The following is a 19,395-nucleotide window of genomic DNA, read 5'->3' on the forward strand; positions in this document are numbered from 1 at the left end:
TTTAGGGGATTTCACAGCCCCATAGTTATCGGAGACTTGGAAAAGTCATCCGAGACTTGGAAAAGTCATCCCTATTGGTTTTTATACTAAAAACATAATCTTACACGTATGTAATAGCTACACAATATCCAAGTGAGAAAGTCTGATGTAGGTTTTTTGAGTGGTTAAAATTCATCATGACAACGATAAAGCTATGGCCAAGTAACTGAACTGATTACAGGTTTTCAAAGTAAATATAATTCTAGATTAGCAGGGCTAAAATGTAAAATAGGAATAATTCGCAAGTCTGCTGCACACCTTACTAACATATCAATGTGATTTCAGGGCCTTCTCCAGAAGCAAAGGGAATTGGAAACTAATCTCATGCCTTTAGCTGCAAATCAAGAAGAGAATTTTAATTCTTCATTTTAAATGTAGAAAATCAAATCCTTCACATTTGTTGCTTCTGAATTATAAAATGTGTTCATTGCATAACTGTATTTTCCAAAATTTTAAAAATGCTTATTTAAAACTTGTACGTTATGTAGTACAACGCTGTGTGTGTGTATATATTTTTTTACAATAAAACAGACATTTTTGTAAAGCTAGTAAAAAACATTTTTCTGCTCTATTGCAATCTAGGTATTTAAACACTTTCTACTTACCTTAAGACAGGTTTCTGACCTGTTCACAGACCATGTTCTTCTACACTTACGTAGCTTATTATTGAAATACAAGTTAGGTATTTGTTCTATAAAAAGATTTAAGAGGTTAGAACTCTTCCAAGTTCTTCTGAGGTGCCAAAGGAAGGTCTGACTTTAGCTCAGTATTTCTTCTCTATAATTCCTGTTTTTAGGACTCTACAGAAACATTTTACAAGTTTGCATTTCTAATGCAGTTATTAGCGACACGGTTTGAAAATTGATCATATACTTTGTGAATTTTAGGTTATTTTTAGTAAAGCACTTAAGTTTTCACCACCTCAAAAATATACTTACATTTTTCTAAGACTACGAATTCAAAAATCTATAGCAAAGTTGTCCCAAATTTGTTTAGTGCCTTTAATAAACAGAAGCCTATCTATCTTTTGGAAATATGAAATTGAATTTGGTTAAGTCAAGGACCATACTAAGCACTGAAAATTGTAATGATCAAATACCTCAAATAAAAGGTTGACTGAAAATTTTACGAACAGGCAATTTTTACATGGCTAAGCCTAAAGATAAAAATAATGCTGCCTGGCATTAAGTCCTAAGTCTTATATACATAGTTTATCATCTAAACTGAAACTGCATTCATTGTTAGATAAATCTTGAGGTATTGAGCCAAAATCCTTTATATCTATTGACATCACTGGCTTATACCTGTATAAACACTATACAGAAGCTTAAACAATAGTCGATTTGTATGTCATTTCAGCAAAAGTAGTTGGTATCATCTGACTGGGGGGGGCGGGCGGGAGAAAAAAGCCATTGTTCACTATCCTTTTGCAAATTACCTAATTTTATATATAAAACAGGCTTCAATTTGAAGCCCAAGTACAGGTAACATATATATGTAAAACTTAAAAAGTGCCAACATGAGATAATTCAAGTACAATATATGTTAAAAATATATATATTTATTTCAATTTTCAGATGCTTCAACTGTTACAGGCCATCATGATTTAAATAAGAGGAAAAAAACATTGAGGAAGGACAAGAAACGTTTTGTTTAGAGAATGAAATATAAATTGTTAATTCACTTATAACAGAAAAAGTTCGTAACAACCTATTTCAAAAAAAAAGCTTGCTATAATTATTTCTCTTTTGAAAAGGGCTTGGAAGAATCACTTTTCCCCCAATTTAATGGAGATGGAGATTTAGCTCTATCCAAGCTTTGAGTGTAAGCAGATAAAAAGTAATTTTCACTTTCTTGAGACTGACTTGATGAAAGGGCATATGGTGTCCCCAAAAATGTCTGATGCGTGAGAACATTAAAATGACTAAACTGATGGGACATATTTAATTGACTGTGATAAACCTGAAAGTTGCTATATGAATCTTGTTCAGTTGCACTGCTGTTCTCTCCTTCAGAGCATACTATAGCAACAGAAGCGCTCTCTTCAGAATCAATTTGATAAGTCTTATCTTCTAATAAACTTTTTTGCACGTCAAGAGACGACTGCAACTCAATTTGAATATTCTTATTTTGATCTGTTCCACGTGATCCTTTGGTCTCTTTCGCCAATATTTCTGAATGAAAATTGCTGCATACTTCTATTTGTGAGATTTCATCCCCTGAATCCAGAGACATATCCTCTTCATCCTTTTCATCGTTTTCTAAAAGAGCTACATTTAAAAAACAAAAAGTCCTCCTCTATTGAAATACACAATTTGTTTAAGTTTTAAAATTATACACTACTCACACAATATAATGCGTCAGGGTCTGCAAGTCCACAATCCCTTAAAGCTTGGTCTTCTGCCACAAGTTCACTTAGTCACAACACTCACACTAGGTGTGAATGTCCAGATAATCCGATGCTAAAAGCTTCTGCGAAATGTGTTCACGTTTAATGTTGGGAAATCCCAACTCCCAGCTCCAAAGGGGTTAATGTCAAAACAGCATCTAAAGTTACACGGTAATTCAGTATTTGACAAGACAAATACAAAATAAAAATTTTGACATCTAGCTTCATTGGATTACGACTAAACTGGTTAGTTCTAGCAAATGTTTGATCATCTCTGCTTTTCATCAAAAACAAAGTACGTACATCTTTCATTTAACATAAAACCTGGAACCAAAGCAGAGGCCATCTCACAAAACACTAAAGCTATGGATATATCCCTACTACCTTGTACTTAAATTGCTATATACATCTGGGGAGAGTCTGCAGCCCAATACTAAATTCCCCATTATCTGGTGTCCTCCTTTTTAAAAACAGAACCCCTTTGCTGACAACAGCAGCCGATAAAGTTTATATACCCTCAAAAAGAAAATGCCTACTCTGGTAGTATGTAGCATACTTAAAGAGTTTGTATTGATTACAGTATAATAAATGAGCAAATTTTGTATATGCTAAATATAAGCACAGTTAAGTGCCTTGAAACACTTCCCCTGAGGCTGTTTACACAGAGGGCAAGTAGTTTCAAAGCAGGCATTTTGTTCTATGAAAATGACACAAAACCATTCCTCTTTTTCTGTCTGCCTTAAAGAAAAGTAAAACTACTGAAAAGTTACCTGACTGTGACTCAAGATTCTCATTAGCACCAAGCAGTGGAAGGTTTTCTTCTGTGATTGAGTTGTGATAGCCCACAAGATTTTTAAAGTTTTGCATAAAGTCTTCAGTAGTCGCAACCACTATTCCATTATCTGTGTAACTGGAAGGCATCTTGATGTTCTTTTCTAAATGAAAAAAAATAAAAAGGTTTGAGTATAAAACGTGAAAACCTCCATGGAGAGACAGACAATGATGCCGGCCCCCGCCCCCATGAAAGTGCTTAACACCCACTAACTAACGGCAACAAAACACTTCCATCCACATTCCTACATTCATAATAGAAAGCTTAAGGCGGCACTCTTTACCTGTTAGAAAGACTATGTGTCGTTGCTGTATGTTCTGAGCCTGAAGTCTGATAAGGCAATCCAATTCTGGAGCATTTCGAGTTTGTGAATCACAGTTGTGGTATGACAAAATTTCAACCAGATGTTTCTTCTGGTAGACATTCAGAAGTGTCAACAGACTTAGAGCTTTAGCATTCAATCTGTGGAAGTAAGTAGTTCAATATCTGGATCTGCATTTCTAAAATTTAGTATGGACGTTTTTGCTTCAAATTAAAACCATAATTTGTCAATTGAGGCAACCAATGACAATTGCACTGCTTTAGTTCACTGCCTGATGGATGGGTGCTTCCTAGGAGAGAGAGGGGAGCAGGAATTGTGCAACCCACATTTAAGTCCAGGGGCTTTTCATAGGTGCAAAGCCTGAGAGCCAGCCATTCAGCTTTAGACTAAAATCTCACTGTACTTACTAAATAACAACACTTCCCCCTTTAGCTTTACTAACTCAGAATGTGAACAAAGGGCACAGGACAAAAAAATAAAAATCTTTCCTTCAGAAAAAAATACATGGCTCAAAGCTATTTCTACACCTCCAAGCACAAGGCAACAAGTGGTAGAAATTACTGTTGTCAGGAAGATGAGGGTATTAACTTTGCACCAAAGTCACACCTTTGGGTCTCATTATTGTTTACTGTTACCTGTTACACAAAGGTAAAGGCTTTTCCAATGCCTATTTTCATATAATTTGAAGATAAAACAAGTTTTTAAAAAGTGAATTACTACAAAGAGTTAAATACTTTTCAATTATTTAAACCTGAATTTCCCTAAGTGTGTTCCATAGAATTAGAAGGTGTTAGGTATTAGAAGAAAAAATGTTTTTCCAGCCAAGTTTCAAAAATGCTAGCTGACAAAATGAAAAACAGAATTCTTAACTAAAGAGTCTCTCAGATCCCTAAATATGTAAATACTCTCTATGGGCTCTCTAGTAGTAAGACAGAGTATCCAAAATTCATCTTATTATAGAATCATTTGTGGGGCCTCTCAAGTGGACTAGTAATTCAAGGATCACTGGGCATTTTGGAAATCAACTACTTACATAAATGAATGTCCTAATCACAAATCCCCTTATTATGTCGGGATTAATGTCTCAGTAAGTGTGTAGATAGATTAGCTGCCTAAGGTGTAGTCCTTAGCTGGAAGAGAGCCTGATCTAGTTGGCATATATAGTTTGGTAAAAAAATAGTGCTGACTATTCCTTTTTGACGATTATTCTAAACCCGCAAGTGGCAAAGATTAAACCAATTTTACCTATATACCTAACTAGAACTTCAATTTTAGCAAAATTCTACCTAAATAAGAATACTATTTCCAAATAGGCTAGAATAATAACTACATTCCCCCTTATGACTGGCTAAGGACATCTGTGAAAACTGAGCAACATCCATAATCTATAAACAGAAAAACAGAGAAAGAAATTTTATGAACACAATGTTGACATCAACAACCATTATATAGTTATTTTTCAAATCTTACCTGCCCAATTCCTTTAGTTTTTTCTGAAATTTACAGTGGACTTTCCATTGCCATTTTCCTTCTGGAGTACTGAGTTCTTCGAGGAATGTCAAAAAATTTTTAAGGTTCTCTGTTAGAGATAATGAAGTTCATCTTAAATTCAATATGTAACAGTCACTCAACAAATGAATTATGGAAGAAATGTTTGTTGATACTATATAGGAATATCTACTTTTCTATGTAGTATTTTCCCTTCGAAGGGAGCCAGACATCTATATATACTCTTAGATTTAAGAACATCTACATAACAACAAAAAACATGCTGACAACAATAACAAAGCAGAAGGGATCCAAGTGCAATAGGTGCAGAGAGACTTGCTTTACATCAGATTTAGAGGAAATTATTTGCAGTGACTAAGAGACAAGGAAAGAAATTTGAAGTAATAAAAAGAAAATGATGGAAATGTACTTATCCATTCGGCCAATCAGAGATAACAATACATTTAAGAAGCATGAGTCATTAATGAGAAGAAAAAAACCTAGAAAGGACAAAAAAAAGTTTGTGCTCCAAATAAAGCATAAATCTTACCAATTGTGATAACTTCTGGATTTAGAATGGATTCATCAGACACAATAAAACCTCCAGATACAAATAATTCATTGTATGTATGATTTTTAACATCATCCAGACTATCAACACCAGCAAAACTAACGCAAGACAGCTTCTTTAAAGTCACCAAGCCAGGTACCTATTTAAATCCCAAAACAAAAACAGAAATAAGGATAGGTAAGAGAATGAAATGGTAAGACTCAGGTGTGAAGTAACCTACAAGAAAAGTTTAGCAAAATACAAAAAATATTCCCAACATGTCCAAAGACATAAACCAACATTTCTGTACTGGGTACATACCATGAACAGAACACGCTGACGAAAAGGCACCTACAACAGACCTGGCATTAGAATGATAAAGGCCAACGTGTCTGACCCTGTGAGTGCAGTCAGAATTCAGAGGAGGGCAAGAGCCCATGCAGTCAGGAAAGCCTTCAAAGGACAGCAGGACTTGACACAGGTTCCTAAGACTGGACGGGGTACCTCCAAATGCAACGGAAAGGGGAAATGGTTTGGCAAAGGGGGTACAAACAGGTTTTACCTGGGACATACAAATGAAGATGACAACAATATAAAGAGAGTCAACAGATCCACTGACATTCAAGGAGTTAACAGTCTTGATGAGTGACAGGGAGGGTCTGTCACGTGCCACAATTTAAAATTTTGCAGAGGTACAAACTTGATCACAAGCTGATTGACAGATTGTTTAGGTCTCAAGCCCTAAATCTCCCAAACTTGAAGTTTTCTCTCTTTTAGACCTTATAAGGATATTTTAAAAACAAACAGCTTTAGCCTCAAAGACAGTAAGATTTTAAAATGAGGGAGTTTTTATAACCAAAATAATACTGAATTTGACTTAAAAGTCTACCTTGTGAATGAAACCTGCAATGTCTTCATTCTGAATAATAATCAATAGTTTATCTAATTTTGATCTTCTTTCCAAAAACTGTTCTGGATGACATTCTGTATTGCCTAATTTGATAAGATATTCCTGTTAAAGAGAAAAACTAAATCAACATTAAAAGGCCTTTTTTGCAAATATCCACTTAACACCAGAAATGCAATATAAACTGGTAAGTAGTCACTCAGTAATGATCACTAATAATGATGACCTTACACTATGGACCTTAGAGATCATCAGGTCCACTCTTCTTATAGAAGAATCCATAGCTCGGAGCTTAAATGGCCATGGTCACAATGTCACAATGCTATGCAATCGAAGAAAAGTAAATGCCAGTGGTGGGTAACAAAAAGAACCATAAGAACAATGAATTAGCCCAGGTTCTTAACCCTGTTCCATTACTTATTCTGGGCAACCCAGAGCCCAATCATTAATGACTCCCTCATCTCATTTTCCTCTCCTTTCAAGGGAAGCCTTTGGTTATTTGCAGCAAGGTTACTGGTATAGTACTCCTTCCCTTACAAAGCACTTTTCTGACTACTGGACTCATTTAATTCACAACAATCCCAAAGTCATTCATACGGAGCTTCAGTATGTACCATGGCATTCACATACTATTTAGCCATGTCTGTCAAGTTCACACCTTCAAATAAAATAGACCCTCCCATCTAATACCTCCCTCCATGTTGGTGACATGGTACTATCAAAGGACACAGGGTAGTAGTGCAGGCAGGTTCCGTTGCTCTTTGCTTGCTGGTGGAATCCTGAAGTCTGAAGTAAAATGCAGGGTCCTAGAGGTCATATTCCTCATTTCACAGATACAGGTTGGCAAGGCTGGTTAGACAGCCATTAAATCTAAACCCAGCTTGCCTCACAACCAGTATGCTACTCTATCAAGAACTGACAACAAGCATCACCACGAAGAGGATGTTTCTGGGTGTAGCCCCAAACTAAAGCAGCATCTTATACATTATTAGATTTTGCTCTAACCTCCAAAGCTTCTGGGCAGATCTCAGAACAGCTTACAGACAGGTAATGAGAAGATAAATTATAGGCCAGCTTGTAATTTTTGGTCTTTTTACATTAAGAAGCTTTAACTGCAAATTCATCTTAAATGAGAACCCTGAACTCTTATAATAATAAATCCACTGGATTCCAGAAATATTCAGGAAGCTTAAAATTTTATTGATAGTATTTTTACTCCATTTTAACATTTTTGCTGGATATTTTCCAATGGAGATTGATTAAAAGAACTAAAGTTCTGATCTGACCTATCAGATTTGTGAAACACACAGCATCCTTCTTCTACATGAGTAATAAAAATAGGATTTATTCTATGCTAGAATGAATTAAATGCACCAGAAGTCAATACACTTTCTGTAAGTGTGATACAATTAGTTTACAAAATGTGGTGGGGAAGGTGCAATAAATGCTGAGCACACTGTGGAACTGTATCCACTCACTCTAATCTCTCATCTAGACAGGCAGCTATTGCCCCCACAAGTACTGTGCTTGAACCTGTTGCTGGGAATGGAAAAAGTTAAGAAGCTCTACATTCAATGATACAGGGCAAAAATCCAACCAAGAAACTCCTAGTAAGTCTGGTTTCATCTTCCCAAGAAATTACAGGGATTTAGTAGTAGAAAAGGCACACTGAGCACTCTTCCTCCTCCTTCATTTCCATGTTCTTCATGTTCTCATGGGCATGCTACATGAAACATGCTGACATCAAAGAGATTCCCAAACTGACAAAGGCTCAGAACATCTCAGCAGCACAGTTTCTGGGCCACTCTCGGCTATAAGGCACTTATTTATAGTACTTCTGCTTCCTCTAACAAAACAAGCAGAAATTTGTCATAGTAAGTTAATTCCATAATGGGAGCAGGCATTTATTGTAAAACCTATGCCATTTCCTGAAGGGATTAAAGTCCTAGAGTTTAGTAAATACTCTTACTATTAAAACACTGATACACTTCTTGTAGGTCATAATTTACCTATTGTTACAAATTTTATTTATCTATGTCTGTATCTACACACACACAAATACATGCATGTATTTTTAAAAATCAAATACTTGAAACACTAGTCTTACTCTGTAGCTTCAGTAGAAAAACAATATACCTTGCAGTGAGGAATCTTTCATGATTGGGGAGTCTTTCAGGATCATCATGTTTTTTGATCAAAAAGGCTGTAGGGAACCCTGACATGACCAGGGTATCAAGAAATGCCAAAATATTATATATATCATCATAAGGTCATCCCTGGACAGTTTTTTCTATTTGATAAAAACCCCCATAAGAAGTAAACACTGACAGCTTCTTCTACCTCTGTATCTTTCCCATTAAAAACCCAAGTAAGAAACATTTAAAATCTTTGAAATCAACAGTTTAAAGGTATTTGCAGTGTACATACAAATGGTCTTTAAAATCACTGATAAAACAAGATTCTAAATTCTAAGATACTTAGATCAGAGGTTCTACATTTAATTGAACTTACTAGTCTTACTCCACTCTGGATCAAATTATGAAAATATATGGTCAACATTTAAAAACAAAAAAACCCTCCATTTAATAGAGATCAGACCCAACAAGACAAGTTTATATAGCATTACTATTACTACCTTCTCATTTAGTTACCTTTATTTCTTTACAGAGCACACTCTCTTCTTCTTCATGAATATAAAATTTCACAGTATTTTTCTGGACATCTTTCATGATTTTAACCAAACTGTTAAATACTTCAGGTTCTAACTGGCTTATAAAATTTGAAAGAGCTGGTTGGGCAGAAATGTTTACATCACTGGGCGATTTTGTTGTTTCTTTTTCTACCGGTTCCCGGGCAGTATCACCAGGTACAGTATGATCAGAAGTCACCATCGGCTCTGTAGCATGGTGTGGCTGGTTCACTTCTACTTCGGTTAAACCCAAAGTTGAAGAGGAATGCTGCTCATTGGAGTTGGTGTCTTTCAAAGTATCACTACAAAGTGGCTCAAGGAGCTGTTTACTGTTGAAGTCACTTGAAGAAACTGGTAGGACAGCCTTTCCCAGAGGATTCAATGCTATCTTACTACCAGAATCATTAGGACTGACTGGTGGCAAATTCCCACCCTTGGCCGATGCTTTGATAATAATAGTATTTAGTTTCTCATGCAAGCCATCTACAAACTCCTGTACACCAGCTTTGGAAGTCTTAGAATATATGAACTCAGAAAGCCGTTTCATCTTCTCTTGTGTTGAAAAAACAGGTGTGGAAATTCTACTGACATATGAAACATTCTTTTGCTTCAAAATCTCTTCTATCTTCCTAGAAAAGAGATTGTACTCTCCTAACACTGTCCTCTCTGTGGTCTCACTCACTGTGGGCGGCTCTGCTGCTGGCACACACTGCTCCTCCACTGTCACCACCTGACCTGTCACCACGTCATCCTCAGTGGTGCCCTTCAGTGTGTCTGTAAATGGAGAGGATTGAAACTGGTAATCAGAACCTCGCTGTCTACTTATTACCCGGGGGTCGTTAGGAAAGGCTTCCTGTGGTGGCAGACACACCAGTTGTTCTTCTGGTGATTTCATACCTATATAGGAAGAGTTCATTATTATAAAAGCAATCCAAAAAAATAACATCTGAAAACACAAACTCGTGAATAGGAATGTCAGATCAAAGTATATATTCAGAACTAATTACGCACTGGAAGGCAGAATAAAAATCTCAAATGATGGTATGAACCCCATTTTCTATGTAGCCTACTTATGGCTGGTCTTGGGATTTCAGTAGCTAGACTAACAAGTTTGGATGTTATTTTCTTTGATTCCTTTTGAAGTGTTCGAACATGTGCCAATTTGGCATCCATATAAATTAAATATGCTTATATGCTTATTTCTGCTTCCCAGATAGATCAGGGGGAAAAAAAGGTTCAATAATATGGAAAAGAACATATTTCATATCTGCATTAACAGTAACACTCTTGAGATGAAGAGGTCATTCAGCTACCTGATGTTAATGAAACCAAACTCTGACTTTTGACAAGGTCAATCCATAGATTGTACTTCTTTCCCAGAAATTCTAAATTCAAACACAGTATGTTTCTAAAACTACATTTCAAAACAGATACCCTAAGTCCCTTTTTAAAAGACAAGGGGAAAATATGTTTAATGGCAATTTATAGTACTATTTTAGGAAAAGAAAAAAAATGCGTGATCTTTGCCTAGATGATATTATACAATTTTATTTTAATTAATTTTCCTTAGATCTTAAGCCAATATTTCCTAACAAATTACTGTTGTAGTCCATGAAATGGTACCTCTATATCAGGAAGTTGCAGGTGCCAGTATAGTTTTCAAAACTATAGTACTTTAAAGATACAGTGAATTCCCTAATCAAGTCTGCAGTCAGGTGTGGCAGCATACCCTTCTCCACACAAATTGTTTTGGTTTTCCTCACACACTTTTCTAAAGCTCTTAACAGCCTCAGCAGCAGTCAGCTTGTGACATTTCTCCACCAACCCTGGTAGTTACCATGAACGACTCTACCCATTAACTACTACAAAGGCACCTGCTGGCAAGTAAGACCACTACAGGTCTGTAGGTGGAAGAAGAGTAGGGGAGCAAAATACCCAATGTACCAAGGTAAGAATTAAAACTGTATGAAACTGATAAACCAGAAATTCAAGTTCCATAAAATAACTCCAGAATAGAGAACATCCTTCTTAAATCTGCAGCATGGGGTTTAGTGCACACATAAAATGTCTGGAAGGATACATAAGAAATCTGTAACAGAGGCTGACCCATGCAATGAAACTAAATGTCTGAGATAGGGCTGCAAGACTTTTTGAAGTATTTTACATTTTGAAATATTTTTGTACTTCCTACATACCATATCAAATGTCTGATTTATTTAAATAAAAACATTTTAAATTGTACCTTCTATAACAAACGGGTTGGGGAATACCACCTATTATTTTTAAACTTCCAATTATGTATTATTTCAAATGAAATACCTGCTCCCAAGATGTACAGCTGTAGTTCAGACCAGTAAGTTTACACCTAAAGGGCTATGGATAAAGCTGAATGAAGCTTAAATCCATGTAGGGAATTTTCCATATTAAAAGTCTAAACAAATCCCTTTTAAAAATGCAAATTACCATCACCTAATTCTACTGTCACAAATTTCCCCTATAACATTCTAATCACTAAAATTGACTTTATTTTAAAAAAATGTCTTCATTGGTAAATGATTTAAAGGAAACACACGTCAATATCAATAATGCATGTTTTCTTCTGCACAGCAAAAGAAACAGTCCACAAAACCAAAAGACAACCGACAGAATGGGAGAAAATATTTGCAAATGACATATCAGATAAAGGGCTAGTATCCAAAATCTATAAAGAACTTATCTAACTCAACACCCAAAGAACAAATAATCCAATCAAGAAATGGGCAGAAGACATGAACAGACATTTCTCCAAAGAAGACATCCAAATGGCCAACAGGCACATGAAAAAGTGCTCAACATCGCTTGGCATCAGGGAAATCCAAATCAAAACCTCCATGAGATACCACCTCACACCCGTCAGAATGGCTAAAATTAACGTCAGGGAACAACAGATGTTGGCGGGGATGTGGAGAAAGGGGAACCCTCCTACACTGTTGGTGGGAATGCAAGCTGGTGCAACCACTCTGGAAAACAGTATGGAGGTTCCTCAAACAGTTGAAATTAGAGCTACCATTTGATCCAGCAATTGCACTACTGGGTATTTACCACAAAGATACAAATGTAGGGACCCGAAGGGGTACATGTACCCCAATGTTTATAGCAGCAATGTCCACCATAGCCAAACTGTGGAAAGAGCCAAGATGCCCATCGACAGATGAATGGATAAAGAAGATGTGGTATATATACACAATGGAATATTATGCAGCCATCAAAAGGAATGAGATCTTGCCATTTGCAACGACGTGGATGGAACTGGAGGGTGTTATGCTGAGTGAAATAAGTCAATCAGAGAAAGACATGTATCACATGACCTCACTGATATGAGGAATTCTTAATCTCAGGAAAGAAACTGAGTGTTACTGGAGTGGTTGGGGGTGGGAGGGATGGGGTGGCTGGGTGATGGACATTGGGGAGGGTATGTGCTACGGTGAGCGCTGTGAATTGTGCAAGACTGTTGAATCACAGATCTGTACTTCTGAAACAAATAACGCAACATATTTTAAGAAAAAAGAAAAAGAAGATAACAGGAGAGGAAGAAAAGGGGAGTATGTCAGAGGGGGAGATGAACCATGAGAGATGATGGACTCTGAAAAACAAACTGAGGGTTCTAGAGGGGAGGGGGGTAGGGGGATGGGTTAGCCTGGTGATGGGTATTGAGGAGGGCACGTTCTGCATGGAGCACTGGGTGTTATGAACAAACAATGAATCATGGAACACTGCACCAAAAACTAATGATGTAATATATGGTGATTAACATAACAATAAAAAATAAAAAAAATAATGCATGTTTTCTACTGATTGTCATTCAAGCATTGCAGTACTTTGACTTTGAAAGGGGAATAGTGAGTTCTCTAAAGGCAGCATCACTCACATATTTACATTTTCAATCACAAAATATAAAGAGGATATGACAAGAGAGGACTGCAGATGCCAGTGGCACATGCTGAAGCATAAACAAGATACCTGGCTGCTTCTAATGAGAAAGAATTACTGACAGATATAAAATAGGTGAATCCCAGACATAATGTTGAGTGAAAGAGCCAAAAACAAAACAAGACATGTGTAGGTTCCATTTATCTTAAGTTTAAGAACAGGTAAAACTAATCTATGGTAAAAGAACTTAGATTAGTGGTTACTGTTGGGCCAGGGAGAGTACTGACTGGAAGGATACAGAAGAAAACCTGGGGGTGTTGGAAATGTCCTACATCTTGATCTGGGTAGTGGTAACATAAGTCTATACACATGTAAAAACCCATTGAGCTGTGTACTAAAGATTAATGCACTTTCCTGTGTGTCATATATCTGTTGTTCCTATTTTGGTTTTTTTGGTCATTTTTCCTAAGAGGCGACAAAAGATTTTCTTAAGACCATTCAGTCTTTTTTTAATTCCGCAGAGAGGAAAACCTTAAAGATCTACTAAAATTAAGCCACTTAGCTTTCCTTCCAAATTAAGAAAAAAGAAACCCACTACCACTTAAGATTTCTGAAAGAGTAAGATATAAAGAAATGGAAACAAAAAAGGCCCACCACCAAACTCTAAGCAAGAAAACAATGCCTATAACCATCTGCAGAGATGCTGAATGGACTGAACTCAGACAAAAGAAAAGGTCTTCTAAGAACCAACAGCAATTAGCTAGTCAGCAACATCTGTAACTGTTTCCAGAATCCCAAAGTTTCCTAATCTCTTATTTACAACACTACCTTATTTAAATAATCAGAAAAAGAATTGGGTCAAAAAACTCAAGATTAGGGATAATGAACCTGAAAGATAACTGGCCTCAATCCCTGTATTTTTTAAACTTAAAAGAAACTTGAAGAGTGTTTCTCATAGGATATTCTACAGAAATGGATTAAGAAAAATACTCCAATCTTCCCAAGTCATCATATCAGATAGAATCACTACAGTGAAGAAAACTTAATCTCTATGAATATTCAGTGACTTCTTTAAACACATTCTTTGTACAAGAATATTTGATACAAATAATGATTTTAAATGCAAACATTATCCAAATTTTCTGTAATTAACAGAACTCAAAATGAAGCCCTATCTATCGATAGAGAACCAGAAATGCAAGTAGCAATTCTGAAGAAGGCACATTGGGAGGAAAAGCAAAGGGAGCCTTCTCACCTGGTGTTTGTTTCTCACCATGTTTCCCCAGCTGGTCTTCCGGGCTTCTTGCATTCCCTCCTGAGGGAAAGCATCCATTAGATTTGTAGACTTTCTTCAGATACTGGTGATACCTATTAAGCACCTTTCAGACAACCCCAAATGCTAACAAATCCAAGTACTCCATCTTTTGCCTAAAATAATCCAGAAGGGTCATTCAGAAATAGAAGTTGCTTCCCTTTCCATTCAGGTGATGATGGAGTATCAACACCTAGATGCTGTGCCTTCAAATGGCTCTGAACATCAGCTATAAAGCTACCTAAATGATGAATGGTTAGGATAATCATTTGTATTGACTACTTTCTTACTCTGTTTCTCCCATTCAAGCCAAGATCTCCAGCTCTTAAGTACAAGTTACTTCTCCACCATCACTTCTAGGCCTCTCGCCCTCTCTGGTAAGGTACTAAGTAGAAAATGGTGCTGAAGCCCATGGAAACTCAAGTTTTAGAAATTCTTCTCAGAGTCCTTGGAAGTCTCAGTAGCTTCTAGGTCACAAGCCAGGCTAACTCTTTAGCAAAAAGTTGGGTTTTTTTCTTTTTAAAGGTCTAGGAATGGAAAAGATGTGCCCTGGGAATATTTCCAAAAATGCTTCGCTAACAAAGATGAGTAAGAACTTGAAATATTAAGAGTATGTAGTATATACATGCGTTGTGTGTATATGTATGTGTTTGCACAGAGAAATTAGAATACTGCAAAATGATCTTTCAACATTTATTAACCTAATCTTGCCCCATGGTCCAATAAGCTTTCTAGGGATTTCTGCATTTGATCATTTCAGGCCACTCTCTGTGATGATCTAATTTCTCTAAGATAATCCAATATTAAGAAATCAATTTTTTCTTCAAATAGATGAACCTCAACATGACCACTTCTTGGATGACAGCTTCTCATGGTGAAGTTTACTCTAATAATTTGAGACGATAGCATTTAATCTGTTGTCCCAAAGACCATCATTTCATGTCACTATCTCACCTTATTAGAAACTCAATTTCTGTCAACAATATTCATTTGGAAGTCTGCATACTAAACTCCATTGGGAAAGTATGTTTTAAATCTCTCTGCTTTTATAGGCTGTTTCGCAGATAACTTGCTGATGCTGACCAAAACCAGCAACAATCAGTGATGAACGTTACATTGCTCAAAATAAGATACGAAGATGAACCAAAAAGATGAACCACCCAGTGACCCAAGAATGGAATCTAGAAAAGATGAAACCCTTCAGGAAACTGCTCTCTAAGTAAAACCAAGCAAACCAAAGTCCCAGTATACTTGTTCTTACCTGTAATTGGAATTAGTTTCCAATGTATTTCAGTCTCTTCAACATTATTTGACTTAGATTGTCTGCGGAATCCATGTTCAATGGGAACAGTGGGACACAAACTGCAATCTTCAAAATTATTCATGCTAATTAAATTTGGATCCTAAAAATTAGAGTACATACTCTGGTTTCTCTTCAGATCGCATAAATCTTTCGCCTTTTACTAAAAATTAGAGTACATATTCAATAGCTTTCTTTTCAATTAATTTTTACATCCAGAATAAACAAGTAGGCTCCACACCCAATGTGGGGCTTGAACTCACAACCCTGAGACCAAGAGTCGCATGTTCCACTTTTTTTTTTGATAGCAAATCCACAAGCTTCAATCTAAACATTACAAATGAGTAAAATCAGCATGGCAAAGTTAAAATACTCTGGTCTTAAATTAAAACACAATGTTTCCCCTCAAAACATAATTTGATGTTGATTTAGAGCACAGGTTGGTAAGCTTTTTCAGTAAAGCACCAAATATTTTAGGCTTTGTGGGCCAGATACTCAGGTCTGCCACTGTAGTGCAAAAGCAGCCAGAGGAAATATCTAAACAAATGGCTGTGTTCCTCTGTGTTCCACTAAAACCTTAATTACAAAAATAGGCAGTTGGTGGGGACACCCAGGGTGGCTCAGTCAGTTAAGAATCCGGCTTTTGATTTTGGCCCAGATCATGATCTCAGGGTTTTGAGACTGAGCCTCATGTTGGGCTGCCTAAAATTCTCCGTCTCCCTCTCACACATGCACGCACTCTAGCTTTCTCTCAAAAAAATAAAAAATAAAATTAAAAAAGGCAGTGTGCAGAGTTTGGCCCATGCTCCCATCGACTCAATTTAGAGTATTAAATTTGTCAGGAAATGTTAATAAGTTAGTTACGTAAGTTACATACTTCCCCAAGTGGGTCTCCTGCCATTATCCTCCTAAAATAAATATCCTAAAACTACATGGAGAAAGCCTGGGGACATGCATGAGTTTTATTCAAAGGCAGGGAAGAGAAATAGGAGGGAAAAGTGAATTAGAAATAAACCCTTAGGAAAATGGGGCCATCCTGTTACTGTTATTCCCCAGAGATGCAGCCACTTTTGGGGGAAGACAAGGTTACTTCTCAGCTAGAGAGCAGTACTCTCTAAGGTTGCTTCATAAACAAACTGGATGTCTGTCAAGCAATGCTGAGAGTCATTTCAGAGATAATCCTTAAAGGACACTCACTTTCCATTCTTACTTGCATGAAAAATAGTTAAGTATCTAATCTTGTTTATATCACTTTTGGCCAGCAGAAAGCCAATCTTCTGAGGATTCAATTTTATTAGCTTTATATAAGACGATATACATAATCCTATAAGCAGGAAGGAAAACAGCTACTTCTGCATTTATCCCTTTGTAACAAGGAATAACTTAGAAATACTCCCCTGGACAGATACTTTCACTGCAATGTGTATTTTATTTCTTTTTGAATGGGAAAAAAATCCCACTGAAACACACCTACATCCTCTTTCAGACACACATTCACAAACCAACAAAGATAATCAAAAGACATATGCTTACTTCCTTCAAATGTAGTTTATGGTCAGCGCCTGCTTCACTGGTAGAAACAGCAATAGGATACTTTAACAATGATGTATCCACTTCTAGCAATGGGCTCTGAGTGCCCTTAAAATGCACATTTTCAATTTTTGCACAAGTAGGCTGCTCATATTCTTTCTTATCTGGAGGAGAGTTCAACTCATACTCATGTTTTTGCCTCAGCTCTTCATAGGCATCATCAGTGTTCAATCCTAAGGCTTTGTTGACTGTGTCTGTCAAGGATGCATCAGAATGACGTGCATTTGCCAGTGTTTCTGATAGCCAATTAAATAGCCGATGGATATCAGCAACACCGGAGTTAGAGGTATCCTGCTGCTGCTGTCTCAAATCAACATCATGCCCAAGAGAGCCAATAGGCTGCGGAGATTCTGAAGGGAAAGAGAAAGAAAACCCATCTCTTAAAGTCAAGTTTGGAATGTTTGCATAAAAATTTAAAAATCAAATATACCTAAAAATTATATTTATGGGTAGGAATCCAATCAGACCACTGGTTTGGACTATACAAGTACATCCATCCCTTTCTTTACAAATATAACTAGTTCTAAAATTCTGCACACAGCAGGGACCCAGGGTCTTGGGGCTGAGCCCCGCATCAGGCTCCTTGCTCAGAGGGGAGCTTGCTTTTCCCTCTCCCTTTGCTGCTCCGCTGCTTATGTGCTTTCTCTTTCAAATAAATAAATAAAATCTTTAAAAAATAAGAAAAAATAAAAAATAAATTTTGCACATAGCTAAAAATTCCCATAAATCAAAGTTTATTTTCATCATAACTTGAAAATTATATTAATGGAGAAATGAGCTCAGACAACATGTTGGTAGTATGGATAATATATATTAATATATTAATACCTGTACTGTAGTTACCTTAAACTCTACTACCAAAATCCCAATCAGTTTAATCCCAGTTTTACCTGACTTGAAAACAGATAAAATATCTGTACTTGTTATTTTGCAAAATGTTAGAGAAGAATATGCAGATTACATTTAAATCTACTAAAAAAACAAACCATGGCTCAATTTGATTTCTATCTCCTCTACACCGATTAGATTTTGTCTTTAAGATAACGACATTCTTATAATCTAAAACCTTATCTTGAATGACTAGATTACTTAATTTCATAACAAAACTAAGATACTAGAGATACAAAATCATCCTGAAGCAAGCCATACCAAACTTGCACTAAGAACAAAAAGTACTATGAAAAAAACATGTTAAGATATGGTTACAAGCAAGTATAAATCTGGGTAATCTGCATTATACCATTATTAAAAACCTGCAAAGGGAACAGACATTCAGAAAGTCATGTGCTTTTTAATGCTGAAGGAGGATAAAGTCTGGATAGATGCCAGGATTTCCAATTTAAGCAGGGTATAATGTACCACCCGGGGAAAAAAATTTAGAAACAACAAAGTACATCCTGTATGATTCTACCTATATGAATTATAAAATCAAAGAAGTGGAAAAACTAATACCTAAAGACAGAAAGCATATCAGTGGTGGGGTGGGGTGAGATTACGAAGGAGTGCAAGGTAACATCTGGGGGTAATGAAAATATTCTATAAATTGGAGAGGTGGTAACATAACTATCAAAATTCACCTTTAAACTGTGCCCTTAAAATGGGTATATTTTATGTAATATCATACCTCAAAAAGGTTAATGTAAAATGGGGTAGGGAAGATAGGAGGTTACCGCTTATAAAATGAGTGGGTTCACCACCAAATCAAGATGAGGGTATTTTAAAAGTTAGAATTCAACCTTTAAATCTCTATTTTCAGTCAAAAATAAACTGTACAAAATAACTAAAAAGAAACACAAATGAGGAACACCTAGAAATGCAAGTCTGACTGTCACTAGTTCCAGTTTAACCTATCTCCCCCTTCTCCCCTGCCCTACTTCTACTTTGGCCTATTGGCATGGCTTTCCCTCCATTTTAATTGCTGATAAAGCCTGACTGTCACCCACAACTATTTTTTCACATCTACAAAATTAGTCAATTATCAGCTAAAACAGTACTGAAATTTAAGTATCTTAACCATTATGTGCCAGGTCTAGTAAATACAGCCAAGTTTAGGAAAAATTTTTTGTCA

General features: G+C 36.3%; 2 protein-coding genes across 24 annotated transcripts in view; one reads left to right on the forward strand and one right to left on the reverse strand.

Annotated features, from left to right (window-relative positions):
• CCDC66 (coiled-coil domain containing 66) overlaps window positions 1-15,679 on the forward strand; it is an 80,665-nt gene extending 64,986 nt beyond the window's left edge. For 16 of the 17 annotated variants that reach the window (XR_003518129.2, XM_027584661.2, XM_027584664.2 and 13 more), the window contains one exon: window positions 325-1,430. Coding sequence is in view for 16 of the 17 variants with exons in the window: in XM_027584661.2 (XP_027440462.2) it covers window positions 325-411 (87 nt within the window). In the remaining variant the exon portion in view is untranslated. Of the gene's footprint in view, window positions 1-324; window positions 1,431-15,489 lie in introns of those variants that run through there. The other variant, XM_027584662.2, reaches the window with a different exon arrangement.
• The window catches only part of TASOR (transcription activation suppressor), a 51,445-nt gene continuing 33,629 nt past the window's right edge, over window positions 1,580-19,395 (reverse strand). The window contains exons 15-24 of one of the 7 annotated variants that reach the window (XM_027584656.2): window positions 17,271-17,677; window positions 15,699-15,840; window positions 14,381-14,440; window positions 9,179-9,990; window positions 6,510-6,632; window positions 5,621-5,780; window positions 5,053-5,161; window positions 3,544-3,722; window positions 3,199-3,363; window positions 1,580-2,309 (exon numbers count right to left, since the gene is read on the reverse strand). In XM_027584656.2, the coding sequence (XP_027440457.1) occupies window positions 1,777-2,309; window positions 3,199-3,363; window positions 3,544-3,722; window positions 5,053-5,161; window positions 5,621-5,780; window positions 6,510-6,632; window positions 9,179-9,990; window positions 14,381-14,440; window positions 15,699-15,840; window positions 17,271-17,677 (2,690 nt within the window). In that variant the 3' untranslated portion in view covers window positions 1,580-1,776. Of the gene's footprint in view, window positions 2,587-3,198; window positions 3,364-3,543; window positions 3,723-5,052; window positions 5,162-5,620; window positions 5,781-6,509; window positions 6,633-9,178; window positions 10,114-14,380; window positions 14,441-15,698; window positions 15,841-17,270; window positions 17,678-19,395 lie in introns of all 7 variants that reach the window. The other 6 variants (XM_027584659.2, XM_027584654.2, XM_027584658.2 and 3 more) reach the window with 6 other exon arrangements.

Source organism: Zalophus californianus, chromosome 1 (assembly GCF_009762305.2).
Source record: "Zalophus californianus isolate mZalCal1 chromosome 1, mZalCal1.pri.v2, whole genome shotgun sequence".
Classification (NCBI taxonomy): domain Eukaryota; kingdom Metazoa; phylum Chordata; class Mammalia; order Carnivora; family Otariidae; genus Zalophus; species Zalophus californianus.